General features: G+C 33.5%; 1 protein-coding gene across 1 annotated transcript in view; it reads right to left on the minus strand.

Moving 5' to 3' along the window:
- The window catches only part of CDH9 (cadherin 9), a gene marked incomplete at its 5' end in the record, with an annotated part of 57,475 nt that overhangs the window by 18,443 nt on the left and 15,275 nt on the right, over positions 1-23,757 (minus strand). The window contains 5 exons of the mRNA XM_084233060.1: positions 416-669; positions 1,905-2,092; positions 3,444-3,611; positions 4,157-4,276; positions 8,619-8,913. Coding sequence (XP_084089186.1) covers positions 416-669; positions 1,905-2,092; positions 3,444-3,611; positions 4,157-4,276; positions 8,619-8,913 — 1,025 coding nt within the window. The remainder of the gene's footprint in view (positions 1-415; positions 670-1,904; positions 2,093-3,443; positions 3,612-4,156; positions 4,277-8,618; positions 8,914-23,757) is intronic.

Here is a 23,757-nt window from a genome sequence, read left to right on the forward strand (position 1 = left end):
TTTTAAATTTTTTAAATCACTTATTATTAACTGTGATTTACCCAAGAGGAACAATGAGATAAGTAGCACAATAGTTAAGGGATTATAATCCCAGACTTTGGAGCCAGAGAGCCTTATTTTAAAACCCAACATTGTCACTATTTAGCACATTAATTAAAATCACAGTGCCTTAGTCTTAGTACCTGCAGTAAGGTAAAATAATGGGATTCACTTTGAAAAGGGATGCATCAAATGAAATAATATATGCAGAACACTTAGAAGACAGTGCTTAGCTAAGCTCAGTTAAGAGTGTCATGGAAATCTTTGGTATTTTAATGTGTACCAATTAATTATATATTGTACAATACTGTTTGTCACATAGCTTTAAATAGTGAACTGTTATTTTTCTGCAAACAAATTTTGTTAAAATACTTACTTTATTAAATTGTTCATGGCATCCGGGTCATACGCTGTAACCTGTCCAATGATGCTACCCTCTTTTACATCCTCATCTACTTCTATTAAGTAAGAAATTTTACTGAACACAGGAGGCTCATCAATATCTTCCACAGATATTTTGACCACGGCTGTGTCTTTGAAAGGTCCCAAGTGTAGGAATCGTGTATCAGGGTGAGTGTTACTTGCATCCACTCTTAAAGTGTACAACATTTTGTTTTCAAAATCTAAATTCTGAAATTAAATAAAATAAGAAAAATTAGTATAATATAGCAGACAGTTGGCCTCCCTGGTGGCACAAGGGTTACAGTCTCAGTGCTATCAAGTTATTGGGAGCAGCTGTGGCCCGAGTTTGATTCCTGGACAGGGAGCTACCCACAGGCTGCAGCATACCTCTTCTGATTTTTGCCCGCTGCTCCCCTCAGCAGTGCATTTCAGTCAATCCCTACTCTGTCTCTGGTGAATCCTCTCACCCCCCCTTATCTCTCGCCTACACCCCAGTTCTTGTATGCATAAAGAAATAAAAATAAATCTTAAAAAATAATATAGCAGGCAAAACAATAGAGGACAATTTCATATTTAATAATCAACTCTAAGTGGTATGAGTAATTCTGTTTAAATAACTTTCCCAATTATTGCCTTATAGTTGCATAAAATCAATCTAGTAAATATTTGTTTTGTCCTACATTTTGAGAGACTAACTGAATATAATTGAATGCACACTAAGCTGGAGTCCCATTTAGTAATATATTTCAGTTTGGTGCTTTCAAGTAAATAAAATATTTCCTGGGGGATCTAGAGATGTTATCATTATTAAGTTTATATGCTGTAAAAATTGGAGGAAACGATAAGATACAGGTATTTCATGCCATTCCTATAAGTTGCTTGCTTCATACATTTCTAACACTTGTATTTTAGAAACAAAATAATTATTTCACTAAATGGATCACTTCTGGAAAGCAAGATGTAAATAAACACTGAAAGCCAGGACAATATTAAGTAATCTATATTTAGCTGGATTATTCTCTATTAAAGTTTTATGATGTTCTCTCACATTGCATGAAAAATAAAGAAATACAACATAAAAACAGCAACTTCAGGCTTCCTCTATTCGGATAGACTATTACACTTAACAACTTAAATATTTTGAAAAATACATGAAATTAATCATGCCCTCACGCGTACTTTTTCTCCTGTGGAGAAATGTCAGGCAAGTACTTTTAAGGCTCCCTATTCCTAGCTTGGTTCTGTCTCCTTAGAAGCACAAGTAGTTGAGATTTCTGATGACTTTTTTTTTTTTGGTCATTGAGGAAGATTCTTCACTTTGTATGAAATCACAACTTTTGCAATGTATACAAAAGATAAACAGCATGTACAAGATGGGAAATAATAAATGCTAGAATTTCCATCCCTTAGCTGAAAACCAAAAGTAAAGCACTGAATGAAAAATGTAGACAGTGAAAAGAAACCTGTTTGACAGTTATAATCCCTTCCTGTGTCTCCTTGTCAGTGATGACATCGAACATGTCTGCCCCTTCTCCTTCTGCAATGCTGTACTCCATCTCAGCATTTTCCCCCACGTCGGGGTCATTGGCTTTTATCCTTCCGAGATGGGTTCCAAGGGGTACGGACTCAGGGGAATTAAATTGATACGTACCTGAAAATTAAATCAGAGTTGTTTTGACATTTCATCTTGAAATAACAAAAAGCTTTCATTTCTTCTCCCTTTTTTCACTTAAATAAATTACCTTTAAATTTGTGTAGTTTTTCATCATATTGAATTATAAGCCATCAAAAATTATAGATTTATTAAGTTGGAAAATCATTTATAAAGACAGAATACCCATTTTGCAAATGAGAAATATAAATTCTAGAAAGATTAAGTGAATGTCTGAAAGTGATAGCCCTGATATTAGAATCCAGAAATTTTTTAATTTAAAGGACAGGAAAACTAAATATTGACTGCTTATTTGGGACTTCAAAATCGCCATTATGTATTTATATTTATATATATATATATATATATATATCTTCATATCTTCAATTATTTAAAATAACACACACTTATTCTTAAATTCTAAGTCCGGACAGAAAAATATATCTGTACACACCAATATCTTGCTTTGTTAATATATGAATGATTTTGGTAGGGGAAGAATTTCTCTGTTTTCTGCAGTTCCACACAATCATTGTATTGCATAACATAGTCCCTGAAAGCTTTTCATTTGTGACTAAATGTCAATAGAAAAAAATTACAAAAATGCTAAAGAAGGAAATATTTCTAAATATTTGTCATGTCCTAAACTCTATGCAAAGACAGAAGGCATTCTATTTTTTTTTTTTTTGAGGTGACATTGCTCTACAACCTCTATGTTAATTTAATTAACTCTAACATTAGTCACCAAAGAAATAAGATATATGTATCCTTAGGGATGAAGCTCAAAGAAATTATACTGTAAACTGGGGAAAAGCAGAATGCAAAACTGAGTCAATTTTCAAAGTCATTCTCTTTCCAGTTTGCTTAATGGTTAAGAAGGGGGTTTTCTAAATAGTAACTACTGGATTTAAAATCACATCATTGAGCAAGTTAGTTAAATTCAAACTTTTGGTTTCCTCATCTGTAAAATAATAATTATGATAGTGATTTACTTACAGGCTTATTGTAAAGATTACATAAAGTTGTCTCTTTAATACACTTATTCCAGAGGCTAGTTTTAATATTTTAATATTATATTTTCAAACATTTTGTTAAGACAAGGTGAGATTCATGGAGTTGCAAATATGAACGTTTATCAATTTATGTTGTTTTGGCTGCATTGTATGAAATTGAATGAAATTCATTCATGATAATGAAATACATTATTTTCAGCTTATCCTATATATCAGAGGGATTGTAAATTTGCCTTTATGCATAAATTAGAGGTAAAACCACTGTTCTATGTGATTAGCTTCTGCTCACATTGTGTGGGAGAAGCTTTCGGACATTAGATCACTGAAAATTTTCTTACTCTGGGGAAATCGAGGTGGATTGTTGTTGACATCTGTTAGGGTGATGTTCACCATGGTGGTTCCAGAAAGGCCTCCCATTTGGCCTCCCATGTCTTTGGCTTGTATAACCACTTGGTACTGCTCTCTATTTTCTCTACTCATATCTGGCAGTGCAGTTTTTATTATGCCTTTGGATAAAGAAGAAACATATGTTGCAATTTAACCAGTTAAAGATCCATTGAAGTTAATTATACAAACAGATCACATACCTAAAGCAATCTTTCAATCCATAACCTTTTTAATGTAATTTACAGAATAGAAAGAATTCAACCTCAGGGCTATTACTTAGGAATTTTTTTTGTTAAATCAACATAATTATCCTTTTGATTAAAAAATTACCTTCAGTCTAAAATCTTTAGACAAAGAAACTTAATTTTGCAGGTTGTCTTATTTTAGGTATTTGGTATTTCCTACTATCTATAATGTGCTGAGTCACTGTAATATTAATATCATCCATTTAAAATCAACAAATTGTAGTTCAAAGAGCTAATCATTCAAGTAAACTATGTAAATAAAGAAAACTTGTTTTGGATCACATGCAATAACTGATGCATAAAGAGAGAAAAGACACTGAATAGCCAGCTTTTAAAAAATAGAAAAAAAATCTATAAGTTAATTGTGCATCTAGATGTGTTATCTAATTTAAAACAGGCCAGAATTTTAATGATGTTACCTGATTCTGGGTCCACTGAAAAATATGGCTGTCCTTGCAGTATGCTGTAGACCACTTTGGCGCTATTTCCATAGTTGGCATCATCTGCATCTGTTGCAGTCACTTGTATAACAGATGTACCTACATGAATAGCCAACCAAACACAGACATATCAGTACTTTTAAATTAAACTATGGAAAAAATTATCTGACAGTATGGGGTATTCAATCACAGTATGTAGTTTAAGAAACTTGTTTTTACAATGCTGCCTCTTTTCTCATTCATTTTTTTTTTAATCATCATCCCTGGATTTTATAATTTTGAGCTATCTAAAAAATAAAAAACATTTTATCACATAGATGAATATGAGACAAATGTATTCCATTTTAATTGACTGAAACTACTAAGGGACAATTTTTCACTAAATCAATGTACATACAGTTTACAATGAATACATTTATTGCTCCCTGGAAATGTGTGTTCAGATGTAAAACCCTACATCAATAATGCTCCTACTGCTTTTTTTCTTTTCACTCAGGTAAATTAATTATGTATTGCAAATAAAATGAAAAGTAGAAAAGTACTATTTTTATGAAGAAACAAACAAAAATGGCATAATGCCCTGCAAAGCTTTTTTGTCTGCAAAATACATGTGATTATTCAGTATCCATGCTTCCCTTTGAAATGTAGTTAACATAGTCATCTGTGGTTATACCTGTTGCTATGCTACATATTGTTAATTATGTGCTGCATGTGGAAGGAAATTAGTAAATACCCCCTTCAAAGTTTAAGAAAGGTACAATTTTGTGTCACATACAATTTTGTAATTTTTAACATTAAAATTAATTTTAACTTAAAAAGTTTAAATTGTTTTCTTTTAACTATCACAAATCATTATACTTAAAAGGTAGAAAAGGAGGTAGGTGTTAGAAGTGAAACAGAATGTAATACATCAATGGTCTTTACCTGTATTTTATTTGGTCTCTATAAGGAATCAAAACATGACTTTAAAACTGCTTTTAACTGGGGGCCTCCCCGGTGGTGCAGCGGTTGAGCGCTGGGTTGCGAAGCTGCCTGCAGCCTCTGAGGCGCCGGTTCAATCCCCGGCTGCTCCCGGCCACCGGATGAGGGTCCCACATGGTGCGCAGACCTCTCCTGCCGCCCGCTGCTCCCCTCAGCAGTGTACTTCGGTCCTTCTACCTGCTCTGCTCCCCACTCTGGCTCTGGTGAATTCTCTCACCCTCCCGCGCTTCTGACTGTACCCAGTGCATGTATACACAAAACAAAAAAACAAAACGAATAAATAAATAAAAACACATGCCTCTTAAAAAATAAAAAAAAAACAAACCTGCTTTTAACTGAAGCCAGCCATGAAGCCAGTGTGACATTGTCCAGTACACAATATATGATTTTTTGAAAAAGGTTGACACTGATTCTTGCATATATTTTAAAATTATATAGGAGAGGTATTTCCATATTGACCTTGTCACAAACTTATCTGAGTTTTATGATAGTTTCTCAAAATTTGTGTTGTGAGTGTATATATATGTATATATATGGATTCCAAATATTAGATATTGTACATTTTGATTAAACTAACAATATATTAATATAGCTACATCAATATATTTGCATACTAATACATAATTTTGATAAGTTTTTTTAATATTTTTTTCAAAATTTATTAATATAACTTGAGAATTTGAACTCTTTCTTGATGCCTGTTTACTCAGCTACATTGGAGTTATGTCCTAACAAGAACACACTACAAGACATTCAGTCTGTCCCGGGTATACTCCTTTATCATTAAAAAGAAATCCACTCTTATTTTAGCCAAATCAAAACAAAAATGCTAAAGTGACTTCCCCATGCAAAATTACGTTCAACTAAAGTGGCGTTTTGTTTTACATTTAATATATTTTAAATAACTCTCTGTGAACGTATTAGAATAAGAATTGTTTTCATACTTGAGGATTATTGAAATATAAATTATTAAGCAAAACCAATATGCTAAATGCACATAGTTAATTCATCAATTCTATGACATTTCTATTGTAACTAGTTTCATTATTCCTTTACTGTATTATTTCATGATGGGTAGGGGTAAAAAAATCTCTGTATCTTTATTAACACTTTCATAGATTGTTATTTTTTTATTGTTGATTCTTAAGTATTTATTGTTGCACTGAAGAATTGGGGTATAAAACAGAGGTGGGGGTGTTGAGAGGATTCACCAGAGACAGAGTGGGGAGCAGAACACCAGATCTACTGAACCACACTCCTGAGGGGAGCAGCAGGCGCAGAAAGAGAGGGCTGCTGCACCACGTGGGTTAGCTCTCTGGCAGGGAACCCAACTGAGGGAGTAACAGGGTAGTGCTAAGAATCAATTCCTAGGTCCCTAGATTGTTATTGTTGAATTTGGTTTTACTTATTTGTTCTTTATCGTGGCATGTGATCTCAGAATATCTCAGTAGGTTAAACTTGATCTGATGAATTTCCCAGGTATCACCCTTTCATTTTCCTCTGTATTTTGATTTATTTGTATAGGTAAAAGCAAAGAAATGACATTTGCAAAATTACAATGAATTCACCTTTAAAATTCTTAAAATTGAAGGAGACTTACAACAAAAGAAAGATGTACTTTTATCATATTAATATATATATGATGTTTATTTAGATATTATGAATTCAATGGATATAAGGTCTTATTATAAAGTGCAATCTCTCCCTCCTACCCAAACTCTTATTCATCAGATTTAATTTTACCAAAAGGGACATTTGAATTAAAAAAATAAAATATTATATTTGAGGAGTTACTAAGTTTACAGTAATGTCAAAAGTGCTTGAAACTAAATGGTGCATAGTGAGTATAACTACCATGTAGTGGAGGAATCAGTAAGGCATTAAGTTATCCAGTTATCTTTACATTTATTATTTTTTTAAGAAAACTATTATAGTGATAAACTATGTCTGTGTTTTGGAGGAGAAGTTAGTTAACCTCTTTGAGCTTATTTTTCTTAGTTATTAAAAGAGTTGATTAAACCTAGTATCTTCTAAATATACATGCTATACATATATAAATGTATTTACATTTAGCATTTAAAATAGACATATAATGACTATGCATAGGTCAAGGAAAAAGCAATTGTTGTACTGATGTCAGTATAAGTAATTGAGAAAAATAATTATCCTCTAAAAATAGTATCACAACTCACTTATAGTTTTTAATCACAATCATATATTAATATCTGTCAAGATATTTGACAAAATAGCATACATACAAGAACATTAATAATGTTTTACAAAGGTTAAAAGCTTATCTTAAACTGAAAAACAAACTACTTCAGAATGCTCATCAACAGGAAGTTAAAGAATATTATTTTAGGTGTATCTTTATCTCAAATAAAAGTACATAAACAGATGAAGATTTATACCTACATTAGTTCGCTATTTGATTTACATGGAACTATCCAGTAATTTCCATAGAAGTGGAATTTCCACATGAAATTGGTTAAATGATCAAATGGGACTTTCAAAAGAAATTTGTCAAATTCCAGCATTATTTGTTACTATTCAAAATAATGCAAGCGAAGAAAGTGCTGAAACATTTTGATATTCCTTTCATTTCAGGAAAAAATGTATTCCAGTTGACTTCTCTTTGACTTTTTTTTTTTTTTTAGATTTTTATTTATTTATTTATTTATACAAGCACTGGGTACAGTCAGAAGGGCGGGAGGGTGAGGGAATTCACCAGAGCCAGAGCTGGGAGCAGAGCAGGCAGAAGGACCGAAGTACACTGCTGAGGGGAGCAGCGGGCGGCAGGAGGGGTCTGCGCGCCCTGTGGGACCCTCCTCCGGTGGCTGGGGAGCAGCCGGGGATCGAACCGGTGCTGCAGAGGCCGAGGGCAGCTTCGCAACCCAGCGCTCAACCGCTGCGCCACCGGGGAGGCCCTCTCTTTGACTTTTGAGTAGAAAAGATACTGGTTGAAATGCAGTAGAATCACTGTTATCAGCAATCATTTTAGAAATGTTACACCAGGGCATGGGACATTAAGATGTATACAATTGAAAATAATTAGAAACGATTTAACATTAAATAGTAGCTCCCAGTTACACTTTTTTTTTTAAAGATGTATTTATTTATATAAGCATTGGGTACAGTCAGAAGCACGGGAGGGTGAAAGAATTCGCCAGAGCCAGAGCTGGGAGCAGAACAGGCAGACTGACGAAATACACTGCTGAGGGGAGCAGCAGGCACGGCAGGAGAGGTCTGTGCGACATGTGGGACCCTCGCCAGTGGCCGGGGATAGAACCGGCACTGCAGAGGCTGCAGGTAGCTTCGCAGCCCAGCGCTTAATCACTGCGCCACCAGGGGAGGCCCCAGTTACACTTCTTAGCTTGAAGAGGCTATATTTCATAACTGTGCAGAAAAACTACCTTAGAAAACAAAGTACAAAAAAAAATGTGGATTAGCATGTACCTACCAACTCCAGACATTTCAGGAACACTGGCAGTATATAACTCTTTCGTGAATTTTGGTTCATTGTCATTGATATCATGGATTTTAATGATAAATTCAGATTCTGGCTCCACCTGCCGCCCAGTCTTTCTGTCTATAGCCTTGGCGCGAAGAATGTACAGGGATTTTTCTTCTCTGTCTAGCTTCTTTGCAGCATGGATGTCTCCTGTATTTTCATCTATAACAAACAGACTGCCAGCCCCATCTCCTGTTAAAATGTATTTCAAATTTCCATCGCCTGTATCTTGGTCAGTGTGAAGCTTCAAAGAGGTAGAAAAGAAGAATTTTATAAATATGTGCATTGTTATCAGACAAATAATTTTGCAACATATCAATATCTCCACATAGCATCACTGCAAAAATGATAACAATGGTTATCTTAATTTCCACTGGGGGGGAGATGGGGAAACTAAACATTTCAGTTTATGTCATTATCCAAAATTTTAAACAATTATATTCATAAATATCGTTGGGCTAGATTTCAAAGAAAATGAAAGTTGATATATGTTTTTCAAAACAAAGTGATTCAAAGATAGTTTTTAATAGAAAGCAACCTGGATTTAAATTTCGAATATATTAAAAAAGAAAAAATCCACACACCTACATCTTGATTATGTCTAAAATTACTAACCTAACATTATGTTGTGAAGAATTTCTGAACTTATTATCATAAGATTAAGATGTATACTTTAATTTTATCATAAGATTAAGATGTATACTTTAATAATTGAACTTGCCCCCTTCAATTATTATTTTTAGAATATATGATCTGTTATTCATGATGCTAATAAGATAAAGATTTTTAATCTCAGGTTTTTCTCTGTATGAGTAGCGGAGTTCTCTTTCAACCACAATGTTCTCATTTTGGGGGGGGGAGTTGACATATTTTACAGACTTATTTGAAATTTCAAGTAATAACACAGCACTTTTCCACTGGCCTTATGAATAATTTCACAAGAAAATTATCTTCTCCTGATATATATCCATCTTAAACATAAACTCCTTAATGGAGACATCTGTTCATTGAGTATTTCAAATAAATAGAACATGTATTCAGAGAAATTAGAACTGGAAAATGTAATTTTTTTGGCAAACATAACATTTTCCTGAAACTTGAATAATAACTAGCCTATTGTTTTTGTTTTCCATCATATACTTTACTATTTTCATCATATCCTGACTCCATCTATTTCTTAGGTGACTCATTCGATCTTTGAATTATCCCACTAGTTCAATCTGTTTATTATGGTACCCAAACTACAATCCTGAAATCCATATTTTTACCCCTTTACTTTTGAGACTAATGCCAGAATAACAATGTGCAACTTTTTCTTCTTTAAAATATCTTCTCCACCCATGTATTTGTCTCCATATATATGGTTCTCACTCTGGTTTTGCCATCTATCATATCTTATTCAGACCACTACAACTATCTTCCAATTGTCGCCTGTCCTTCCTCTTGCTTTACTCCAAAAAAGTGTCCATATGGAAGCTGTGATGTAGAAAAAACAATGTTACTACAATGAAAAGTAAATACACATGTAGAAAAACATTTAAACATGGTAATAATGATAATCATTATACTTTTCTCTTAATGGTTTTATATTCAAATAAAAATTTTCAAAGAAAATTCAACCAAAAACACGCTGTGTGGATGAAAGGTGATGTCCAAAGAGAAATTAAAATGTTTATAGAAACATAAATAAGTCAGATAGAGAAAGACAAACACTAAATGATTTCAGTCCTATGTGGCATGCAGAGAATCAAACAAATGAAATAATAAAACATAATGATTTTATAAAATATCCAGGTGTAGGGATGTGTGTGTATGTGTGTGAGTGTGTGTCTGTGTGCATAGTAATTCACTTCCCTTATGAAAATACTAGAGGGTTATTGCTGTATTATCAAGTTGCCAAGCTGCCCTTCAAAGCAGCTGCACCATTTTTGCACTCCACCAGTAATGAATGAGAATTCTGTTGTTCACACCCTTTTCAAACTTTGGTACTATCAGTGTCAGTGCTTTGGACTTTAGGCATTTTAACAGTGTGTGTGTGGTATCTCCTTGATGTTTAAAATTGAAATTTCCTGATGAAAATGATGTTGCACATCATTTATATGTGTATTTACCATCTATCTTCTTTGATGAGTCATCTCTTCAAATCTTAAGTCCATTTTTCAATCAGCCTGCCTTTTTATTGAGTTTAAGGTTTTTTTTTTTTTAAGGGTTTCTTAAACATGTTTTGAATGTTAGTTCTTTATCAGATATGACTTTTGTAAATATCTTCTAGCCTTATTTACTATTATTTCACTCACTTGACAGTCTCTTAAACAAAATAGAAATTCTTATTTTAATGATGTCCATCTTATTCATTATTTTTAATGGATTATGCTTTTGGTGTTGTATACAAATGTCATACAAATCTCAAGATCATTTCAATATTCTTACTATGTTATTTTCTATGGCTTTAACAGTTTGTATTTTATTTTTAGGCCTATGAACATTTTTGAGTTGATAAGAGTGAAAATGTAAGGTCTTTGTCTAGATACATTTTTAAAAATGTGACTGTCCAGTTCCAGCATCATTTATTGAAAAGATTATATTTTATCCATTGCATTCATTTGCCCCTTTATCAAATATCAGTTTACTGTATTGTTTGGTTTTTCTCTGTCATTCAATAGAGAAAATAAAATTGAATATGATTTTATAAATGAGAATGTGTAATGGAATTTTGTGACAAATTAATGAGTAAAATAAAAATATGAGTATATATAGACTACATGGCATAGTTCCTAGAACATAAGGTGATTGAATATTTATATTCAAAAATTCAAGAATAGATTTGCAGGTGGTGTTTGTATATGTGTGTGCAGGTATGTGGGCATACTCCACAAATATGTTTCCAACATTACCTGAAATAACATATAGTAACTTAAAATATTACAATTTTTCCTAAAAGGAGAAGAAAGACACTAGCAAGAATTAGATATTTCAGATTCTTTTATCTTGTTTCTTCTTCTACAAAGTGATTCCCAGGAGTTTACCCTAGTGGTTAAAATAGTTAACTATTTAAAATGATGGGAAATTAATTAAGAGTTTGGATTATAAAATACTAGACATTTGCAGAAAATGCAGGGCCAGATGTCTAATAGTTATTACAGCTGTCATTAGAATATGCTACCGAAGTGTTATAAAAGTAGTAACATTTTGTACGTTTTACAAAATCTGACCCACCCACAACTATCTTTCATTGAGGAAATATCCTATAGCATCACACTAGATATCCACTAATGATTGTCATTTTTAGTGATGAAAATGTATTTCCTTTTCATACAATGGCATGGAGCAGAGCTATCACCCATGGATTGATTAAATCAAGAGAGAGATGTAATAAGTCAAATAATATCAAGCTGCAGAATTGATTTTGAAAAACTAGGCTCAATTATACTTGCAAGAGCAATTAACATGGAAACATTACTGGAGAAAATTAATCTGTATTAAGTAACTGAGAGCACTTGTTCTTTCTAAAGTTGATTCAGGAACAGGAGTGAGAGATGCTATTTCCTACCTCTGACAGCATACAATTTACAATGAACTGAACCTACCCTAGTGGAGACAGATTGAACAGACATAATTTTCACAGAGCCCATCAAATCATGTGTAGCAAAGACTGGATGCTTAATGGTTAATTTCTGAATTGAAAGAGAAATGTGTCTCCATTCAATGACCAACACACATATATGTCGTTTCTTAGAGTAGTCACTTTCAGAGATATTTCAAGCAATTTAGGATAACTGAGCTTTAAAATAGGATTAATATGTCATCTTCACATTGTCAAAGGGGATAATCTTGCTAGATATATACACTAATGAATAATCTCCACACTTAATCTGCAAACATGTTGACCTCTATGAGGTGAATGCATATTGGCATTGATCTTTCTATATTGGCATACCTTTCTTGTTTTACCAAGACCCTTTACACAGAGTGTTTCATCTAAAGTAACTATTAGATTCTTTCAAACTCTGAAAATATTTCTGCTGCTTGCCAGTGCGTCTTTGGGACAAATACATCTTGGTAATCTTGTCTCAGTGACCTTGCCATCCCATGCATATTTCTCTATTCAGCTGTTCCTTGTCATTGCAACACAGAGAATATTAACCAGACTGTTGCCTATTGAGTTAAGGATGGAAGACAGCATATTGTCTTCCTCTCCTCTCGCTTCCCTGGTGCCTTCGGATGGTTCATTATCCTGGGTGTCTATCCCAATATCTAAGGTAGTGGACATCCTTTGCAACCGAAACCAATAGTGTATGTCAAACCAGTTGGTTCTTTAAAAGCATAAGAGCACACTGTTTTATGTATTTAGTTAGTGGTCAGTGGATAATGGAGAAATGGAAAATTGTTCAAAATAATTATACATTCCAGGAATGATTTTACTCTTCTACATCTGTGTGTGATCCTGTTATAATAGAGCTGGAGTGCTGACCACTGGGTTGCAACAAAGTCTGGAACTGACCTTTGATCAAGACATTATGCTAAGTGAAATAAGTTAGTCACAGAAAGACAAATACTTCTAATTTCACTTATGTGACTAATCTAAAACAGTCAAACTTAAACAGAGACTACCATAGCAGTTGCCAGGGACTGGGAAATGGGGAAAACAGGGGATTGCTAATCAATGTACATAAATTTCTATTAAGCAATATGAATAAAGTATAGAGATGTGCTGTATAACAGCATACCTGTAGTCAACAATAATATATTGCACACTTAAAAATGTGTTAAGAGGGCACATTGCGTGTTAAGTGTTGTTACCACAGTAAAATAATGTTTTTAATACATGAAAATAAGTTCACATATTTTTGGAACTCAACTGAAAGTTGGGAGCAGGGAGTGTGATGATCAGGAAGATGACAGATCACTGTGAAGTGAGCTCTATGTAACATTTGTCTCCAAGAGACAATTAAATCCATTCAAGTGACAATTGGGTTATAAATACCTCACAGTGTTATATAAAGTTTAAAAGATGCAATGTTTAAAAAGTCTTCGCTGAGTTCCTAACACATTAATTGCATTGAATAAACTAGAATGGCATCGAGTGTTCTTTTGATACTTTTGCATTAGAAATCTGATTATTTAACTATTACAAGTCATTTAATTCTTCTAATTCACAATCCTTTTACTTTATTCCACATGCATGGTATCCACCAAATTTCCTCTTATTTCTGATTTTCTCCTAATTGTTTTAAGTCATATTAGGCTACATTGTGAACACCTTATTCACTATTAATAGGTAGTTATTTTTTACCTATAACTGCTACTCTTTACTTCCTCTGAGTCAATCAGAATTTGAATTTCAGTTAACTGATTTTGCATATCACATCTTTATTTTCATTTTCTATTTCCATTTTGTGACCTTGCATCTTTTATAGAGGCTACTCTTTTTTGAAGATAATCAAATGACTTTTTAAAACTTCTTCAATCTGAATATGATGACTTATGTATCATTCTGCACCTTTGAGAATTGAAATATACTTGCATGTTTGTGTATTCCAGTATTTTTTAATCCTAATTGCTTTATTTTGATTTTTTTTATATTTTTCAATTTATATTTCAAGGGATATGCACATCAGCTCCATTCCCAATACTTAGAAGAAACTTATGTCAATCTACTTCTTCCTTTTAATTATAATTCTCAATATTAAAAAAGTGATGCAGTAATAAGCAATAAAATTAATTGCTAAAGCTTTAGATTTATTATTTCTAATTAAAATGTTTGCATGCTTATTTTCTTTAAGAAATTGCAATAATTATTGCAAATGGACAGTCCTTATCTCTGATAGGCAATATTGAGGTTCATATCTCTGTGTTACAATAATTATTGCATGTTTAAGACACTTTTATTCCTATTAGAGTTTATACCTGTCCAAAAACAATAATAATAATTAAATCTAATAATCAATCTAAATCATCTAATAAATGAGCTTTCAAATTCACCATGGGTAAAAATGGATATAGCCATAATGCATTGCGTAATAACATATTGTTTTTTTTTTTTTTAAGAAAACTTGTGTTGGGGAGGAGATTTTAAAAAAAAATCCTAATTGAAAATGGTCAATGTTACCAGTGAAAATTTGACAGGAAAATCAAATCAAAGTGCGAAGTTTTGTGATTTATGATAAGAACAGGTATTGCAGTCTTTCTATCTATTCCTTTCCATTATTGGAATAATTCTCTTGGGAAAGAATGAATATAGATGACTTGTATATAATCTCCTTATAAATGGACTGCTTAATCAACTGAGCATTTGCTGTGAAGAGAATTTTGAACTATGGAATGCTTTTACAAGAGATCTGTGGTTGGGATTCCTATTGTAAAATCTACTAGACACGATGCCTTATGGGACATGGATTTCTGTAAATTGTCAAAGTATATATCTGAATAAAAAACTAAAATATTTTGATGACTTCAAAACTTTTAGCTATGCAAGAAAAACAGTCACACATCTCAATTAGAACAAGGATAGAGAGACTATGCAGTCCAGGAAGAAAGATCTGGTACTATGCATTGAGTATCCCAGACATCTCCATTATTTACCTGTGCTTCTTTATTGTGTGTTTGAAATTATTAGTAAAGCTTGATACTGTGTAATCCCTCTAACCAATTAAGTTTGATTTATGAATATTTTCTACTAGCTTAGATTGGTTCTATGTCAAGATTCTATTCAAATTCAGGGGACTTAATGGTTAGAATACTTAGAAGAAAATAAGTTTGATGACAACTTGATGCTAGAATGTCAGGTTATTTGTTGTCAAGTAACTGATTTTTGTTATCAAATGACAATAGCTTTAAAGTAGTAATGGGATGAATCTCACCAATGGAATTTAAAGCTAATAGAGTTAAAGCTGGGTGAACAGGCTATTTAGTTTGAATGATGTAAAAACCAGAAGAAGGTAATGATTATTCTATTTTCTGGCAATTATTAGCAGCCCTAATTGAAGTCTGGTTTCTCAAAGAGAAGGAATTGGTAGCAGGCCTAATTTTGATTCTGTTACTACTTGGAAAGACATCCTATTTACTCACAAAACAAAAATGGGGAATTGATAGTCTGAAAAATTAAATAGGTAGCTATAGGTAATGCACTGAGGGTATTTGGCTAAGGATTTAGAAAGCTGCAGCACAATAACAGCAGGAATGAGCCAATCACCATCAGGGCATCTTAAAATTAACAATGGCTGAGACATGTTGGGTGTGAATTTTTGAATTGGAAAGTAAGACTAAAGGGAACTTTTCAGTGGTTATGTAACCTTTCTCAGATGCATAATTGTAAAGGATGTTATATATGAAGAGACACACTGCCTTTACCATTTGGACAAGGACTTTGACTGTGTTTGCCATTCAACTAGGTTTAATGGGAACATTGGATTTGTCTGAGTTCTCATTTTTGGAAACATTAAGCAATATGGATTTTCTGGGAGTTAAGCAATAGATCACTATCCAGCCTAAGGAAATAATGAGGCGAAAGTTTTCTTTTATACAAACTCCCTTTTAGCCAGTCTTTCATGATCAGTAAGCACAATTTCTATTCACAGAATGAAATATGAATTTAAGTGATCCTTGATCAGATAACCATTGAAATATTTACCAAGGGAGGTGACACAAGGAGACCCCAAAAGTCCTTGTGATCCAAATGCTGAATGACATTATCTGTGACCAAAACATACACAGACTATAAATTGGGCCATAACAGAGATATCTTAGTTTTTTTGACCCCTGAAACAAAAGTTGCTTAAGGAAACTAGTTTATTTGAAAGGCAATAGCTAACACTGGTTAAAACACTGTCATAATGGAAGTGTATCAGATAATTCTGAAGACTGCACTACAGATTCTGTCTCACCTAGTCACATAAAATGTGAATAAAAGAGGAAGTAAAGTGAGACTTTCACTGGAATTGTTTGTTGAATCTATAATTATATCTAAGAAAATGTGTCTTCCTTTCCTTTATTATCTAGTGAGAAAAACACATGTAAAAGTTTTGTATACCTAAAGAGTGCCTAAGACCTAAATTTAGATGTCATTGAATATACCAGTACATATTTCAAAGGGAATTTTGGTTTAACATTGTCAAAATGGTATTCTTTTTTTAAAAAGGATTTTATTTATTTATACAAGAACTGGGATATAGGCCAAAGGCGTGGGCGGGTGAGAGAATTCACCAGAGACAGAGTGGGGAGCAGAACAGGCAGACTGACAGAAAACACTGCTGAGGGGAGCAGCGGGTGAGACAGGAGAGGTCTGCCACTCCATGTGGGTATCTCCCTGGCCCACCCGGAATCAAACTCCCACTGCTGAAGCTGTGGACAGGTTCACAGCGCTGCGCTCAACCCACTGTGCCACTGGGGAGGTCCTTCTTTTTTTTTTTTTTTTTTTTTTAATAGGGGCATGTTTTATTTATTTATTTACTTGTTTGTTTGTTTTGTTCATACATGTACTGGGTACAGCCAGAAGCGCGGGAGGGTGAGAGAATCCACCAGAGCCAGAGTGGGGAGCAGAGCAGGCAGAAGGACCGGAGTACACTGCTGAGGGGAGCAGCGGGCGGCAGAAGAGGTCTGTGCACCATGTGGGACCCTCCTCCGGTGGCTGGGGAGCAGCCGGGGATCGAACCCGCGCCGCAGAGGCCGCGGGCAGCTTCGCAACCCAGCGCTCAACCGCTGCGCTACCGGGGAGGCCCAGTCCTTTTTTTTTAAAAGATGTATTTATCTATACAAGAACTGGGGTACAGGCCAGAGGCATGGAAGGGTGAGAAAATTCACCAGACAGAGTGGGGGGCAGAAAACACTGCTGAGGGGAGCAGCGGGCAAGGCAGGAGAGGTCTGTCACGCCATGTGGATATCTCCCAGGGCAGCTGGGAATCGAACCCGTGCTGCAGAGGCTGTGAACAGCTTCACAATGGTGTGCTCAACTCTTGTGCTCAACCCACCATGCCACTGGGGAGGCCCCGAAATGGTATTCTTACCCAAAAAAATATACAGATCCATTACAATTCCTATCAAAGATTCAATGTTGTTCTTCAAAGATATAAACAAACATTACTGAGGTCATATGGAACCACAAAAATCCCCAAATAGCCAAAACAATCCTAACAAAAAAGAGGAAGAAAGGCATCATCACACTCCCCATATTTCAACCTACACTACAAAACTATAACAATCTAAACAGTGTGATACTAGAACAAAACCAGACATATAGACATTTGACGTAGAATTGAGATCCCAGTAATAAACCCACACCTATATGGGGAGTTAATTCATGAAAATGCACCAAAACACAAATTTAAGAAAAGTTTCAATACCTTTTCAATAAATGGCATTCAGAAAACTAAGCAGTCACCTGCAAAAAATAAAATAAAATAGAACAAAAGACAGATGTAAAACCCAAAACCATAATATACATGGAAGAAAACAGACAAAACATCCCATGACATAAGATTAAACAATATCTTTGTGGATTTGTCTCTAAATAAAAAAAGAATATAAACTACAGGACTACATCAACTAAAAAAAGCTCTACATAGCAAGTGAAACCATCACGAAAACAAAAACACAGCCTACTGAATGAGAGAAAATATTTGCACTCCACACATATGACAGGGGCCTAAGATCAAGATCTACAAAGAATTCGTACAAGTCAACAAAGAGTAAACAAATAACCCAATGAAAATATGGACAGAGAAGCTAAATAAGCACATTCAAAAAAGACATACAGTTGGACTAGAGGCACATGAGAAACATGTTCACTATCACTTAATTTGGGGGAAATACTCTTAATTATACCTTTCAGGTATAATGATGACCATTGACAAGTTGTGTGAGAAACCTCAGGACTTGTTATTCCACAGAAGCAATATTGAAATCCTATCTATTATACCATGGCAACAACATATGGACATATGTGGTGATTCAGAACTGGTCTTATCGCTTTAATCATTTAGTGGATATGTTTGGAGCTTGTTTGGAAATTATAAGTAGGACTGAAATAACATTCTTTGAAGGTTGTCAGAATGATGAAAACTTCTTGCTAATGCAGATTCTGATACCAAAAAAAGCCGTTTTTCCAGGAGATCAATAATGGTTAGAAATTGAATGGAAACAAAGATCTAATTGGTGGATTAATTTATTAATAACTTTACAAAGGGCTTATTCATTATAGGAAAGGCTCTCAGATAGCATAATCCCTGTTGACTTTACAGATTAGTGACTATGTGACTTACAGAGACGCACAAAGAAAATTCAGTTGTATGACTGTTATATTAAACTTAAGTAATATCGGGTTGCCATAATGAAGTATGACTTATATTATTGTTTTCTAATAGTCTGAACATCACAAATAAAAAGGAGTCTTCACTGTGGTACAACTTAGGTGTCTGAACAGAGAGAATGGAGAAAATGGGTGTAGATGTACCAGGGACGCATGAAAGCCAGTGTGCTAAACCTCTTCATTTAATAACTGGGATAGCATTATGCCAACAAAACTAATGTAGCCCATAATTCACAGAGTCATGTTCTTTGAGCACCATCTCAGTATGTATGTTACAACTGGAAGCTACTGCATTAATCCCTCTGACAAAATTTTATGACAAACAGTTTGCACATTGACTTATAGAATTAAATTAAAACTAGACATTTGTAAATGATAATTCTTGGGGATGAAGTAAAGTTGGCCTTATAAAAATTACACATTCAATAAATGCTTACATCAACACATATAAAAACTTCAAACCACTGTGGATGCTGGAGGAATAAGAGTAATTGCACTGACAAAAGAATATTAAAACATCTCAAAAGAGATATCATCTTGTTTAACAAGCTTTCAAAGGAAATTCCTATTAAAAACTGCATGAGTCAAATCCAATTTGTTGTCATGGTGCTAGCGAGATTAATCCTTGTAGGAAATATAGCACAAACTCTGAGACATAGGTTTAAAATGTATCTTAGAAATATATAATATGGAGATATTACCTGAGGATAGAGCATAGACTAGGAAGCTGAACAGTTCACCCATGATATGGTCCCTTTGCATTATTAGAGGGGTACTCCTTAGGATGAAAGAAAGAATATGAACACTACCTAATTTTGTTGTGAACTTGCTAAAAATAGATGTCTTATAAACGAACTAATGGTCTTTGGTAGGAAGAGAATGCTTATCTTCATCTGATTCAGTTAACTGTCCCTGGTTTATTGTTGCTTTGGTATTTAAAACAAGAATCTGTTATTAATAAAACATGTTCTCTGACAATGGCATATAAGCTATGCAAGTATAAAACAGAGCTGTTTCATAGCTTAAATGCACCGTGTTTTCTAATGCTGGTAACTATTCATCTCATTTACGGGTCTATACTTTATACATGGACTGAGGGTTCATTCTATGGGGATCTGTACAGCAGCTCTGAATGTCCTACACTTCCCCTTGCTTCCCTGTTTACAACAAATTCTTTGTGTTCTTTCAATTATTACTAAAAGTTGCTATTGGGTGATATCAACTGATCTATTAGAGTCGGAAATGACTATTTCCAATCATTTGTTTTATTTCAGAAAAAATTATTTTTATCATTGTTTAATCAGAGATATTTTAATGTTGTTTTCACAGATATCTCTTAGTTTCAAATGTGCCAAACATACTTTCATATTCCACACATAGATTCCATAAAAACAAAAAAATTCTCCCTAGGAATTTTGCTATTGTAAGACTAATTTTCACTGAAACCAAAATGCCTGTGTTTCTTAAAGGACATTGTTTTAAGGAGAGAACAATGTTGAATAGTAAGGCAGATTTCAAAACAGTACAGGAAATTAAAATATATAATTAGGAAGCATGTAATATAATTAATATTCTATTCAGTATCGGTATAAAACATGCTGCCTGCTGTGGATTCTTCACATCAAAAGCAATGTAGCTTAGTGTTTATAGAAGCTTTTATAATTCTGTAACACAGTTTCTTATTTTAAATGGAAAATTTCAAGTTCATTTAGTAATATATCAAGCATTCTCCTTAGAAAGCCTAATGAAACATCAATTTGACACAGATATTATATAAATTTGATTCAATTACTACAGAGTGAAATTTAAAATCTGTCTATTTATTATATTAATTTTTCTCTGCTATAGTTCAAAATATTTTTAAAAGTAAAACTTACCCACTAGTATACTGCAAGTGTCTCATAATGCACCTGCTCCTAGATATTGCTATGGATACAACCTTAATGAGTCTACAATAATGATCCTTCTCCTTGTCTTCTATTTATACTTTCTAAGCAGTTTACCTAGTCAAATGACCTTACGTACCAATTACTTGTAATGACACCCACAATGATATCTCCATCTCTAATTTTTCCATTGACTTTTCAAATCTAATATTTAAATGTCTGCCTTTCATACATAGTGCATCAGATAACTCCCTTAAAATTGTATAAGGCCTACTTCTCTGAACCATCCACTACTCATCCACAGCTACCTACGTACAGATTTTTAAATACACCCTATTGCGCTACCCTTTGAATGCCTGATCGCATCAAAATTATTTCTTCTTCTTAACCCTTTCATCCAATTAATCTGTATGTTCTGTCATCTCTACTCTTCTGTTAACATCTTATTTCCATTCACCAGTTTTGACCACCTGAATTAACTCAGTGGTCTCCCAATCAGTCTCCCTGAATCTTTGTGCTTAAGATTCAGTGTTCCATACAATGACAAGATTGATCTTTTGCAAAATAGTGTTTATATGAATGAAACACTACATACACACACACCCACACACACGCGCACGCACGCACGCACACCACCAGCAAGAAATTACCAAGACTTGCAAGAACCTAATTACTTTGCTTCTTTGCTGTCTCCAAATTTATCTAGTCTTTATTTTCCTCCTCAATCACTCATTATTGTCATTATTGGTTTTCTTTCTTCACCATAGATCTCAATAGAATTGAGTGGAAATTATTCAATTTAGATCCACAGATTGATTTACCATGCCCAAGGTTATGTTAGAATTTTACCTGCAGGTGGTATTTGAACCATCATTTTATTTCTACAAATATATAAATTTCAATTGATAATAACACTTTCCAGATTTTCCTTCATTTGTGATTATCAATTTTGAAAATTTATTCTTTCTCTCCAGTTCGAGAAAGGTAGTGCTTTTTCTACATTAACACAATATTTAATGTAATATTCTCAAATGGCTTTATATTATATTCTGTAATAACCCATTCTTGAAAAAACAATTCACCACTCTGGACTTTAAGAACTTCCCTCCTCTGGTGAAGATAAACGATTATGAAGTCACAAAATTAAATGTTGACATTGTCCTGTATGTCATCATGGAATTCAATTTAAATAAGTAAGTACTGTTAGAATATTTCTGTACATGCTTTAAACAATGCTGTGAACTATAAGCAGGTATTACTATTTCACCAGTTTCCTCAAGTATTCTGTCCTTGTTTTAGCTAATGAGTCCATCTCTCTTTTCAAACATTTGTTCCCATTGTCTGGAATATCTTCTCTCCATTTCTTTGAAGTACTCATTTTTGATTGTTCTTCAAAGCTCAAGTTGGCCTGCTCCCCAGTTCTTGTATGCATAAGTAAGTAAATCTTAAAAAAAAGCAATAGAATGTAAAGTGATTTAATATGGTGTCTCTAAAGGTTTTGCTCTGTTTCTCTCTCTCTCTCTCTCTCTTCCCCTTTCTCCCTCCTTTCCTTTCTCTTTCTATCTGAAGATCAATTGATCAGCACCCTCAGCTACCTTTTGCCATGCAATGTATTAAAGTCATGATTCTGGATATCAAGGCATAGGCAACTTGGGACCAACATTCTGCCGATCATATACCTTCACTAAAATTTTTACACTAGTCTTTATATACTTAGCAGATGGACCATACACTAGGGTATACTAAACACCAGTATAGTTAGTGGTGAAAAAAATGTTTTGTTTTGTTTTTTTTAAAGGGAAATAGACTGCAGTCAAATCTTAGATGTGCAAATTAATACTCTGACTTCAGTGTGTGATTTATCCTTTTTGTGTAGACTCTGCATTATCTCCATAAGATCACCATAATAATAGCAGCCACCTTAGAATTGACTATTACATGTTTTAAAATATCTGAAGCATTTAGAATAGTGACTATGTCATGGTTAGCATTCGATAAATATGTTATTAGCATAATCCCATAAAGTTGTCTTTCCATGTGTTTTTTTTTCATTTTTAATTTATATGTGAGGACAGTCAGTTCCCTTTCTATCCTTAGTACTCAGCTTTTAATTTTCCCTAAAATATTATAGAGGAATTAACTGGATAATATCTGTGCATCCAATTTATTTTTTTCATTTCCTTAACCACTTCATCAAAAATATCTCTAATTTTAATATCAGATACATGATATCCATCAAAATGCTAAAAATAAAAACTTCTTATTACTGAATTTTGCAATCACATTTGCTATGAGTGCTGTTGAGAATGTTTTATATACTAATGAAAAAAATTTACATATGAGGAATGTTTTTAGAAGCATAAGCTAAGAATATTAAAATCTTTTTAGTGAAGTTTTTTGTGAAAATTTTATTCCATGACTAGTTGGAATTACTTACCTTTTTTTTTTTCTTTTGGGTTATCCACACTACTATAGGTATTGCATAGCTCAACACTATACAAATTTATGTTTTTTTCTATTTTAAATTAATTAATGTGATCTGGCACTACTGATATTTTAAAATACCTACCATTATTTCATTTATGTATTCTATTTAAAGATATCTTCATCTAAAAATAATAAAGATAATTTCAAATTAACTTGAGACTTCTGATTTAACATGATATGTAAAGGAAACAAATTTATCTTCCTGTTCTTTCTCACAAAATTGAACCATGAAAAAAAACAACTACTAAAGTCAATGGATTCATAATGTTTGAGAGCAAAAATGCAGGCATTCATTAGTTCTTGGCAATTCTTGGGGTCAGGTAAACTGGTGGAAACACTTGATTTTAAGACAAGAATCAAAAATCTCATAGACTCACAGCAGAAAGTATTCTAGTGAGCAATGAAGAGTCAT

Source organism: Talpa europaea (assembly GCF_964194135.1).
Source record: "Talpa europaea genome assembly, chromosome: 5".
Lineage (NCBI taxonomy): Eukaryota > Metazoa > Chordata > Mammalia > Eulipotyphla > Talpidae > Talpa > Talpa europaea.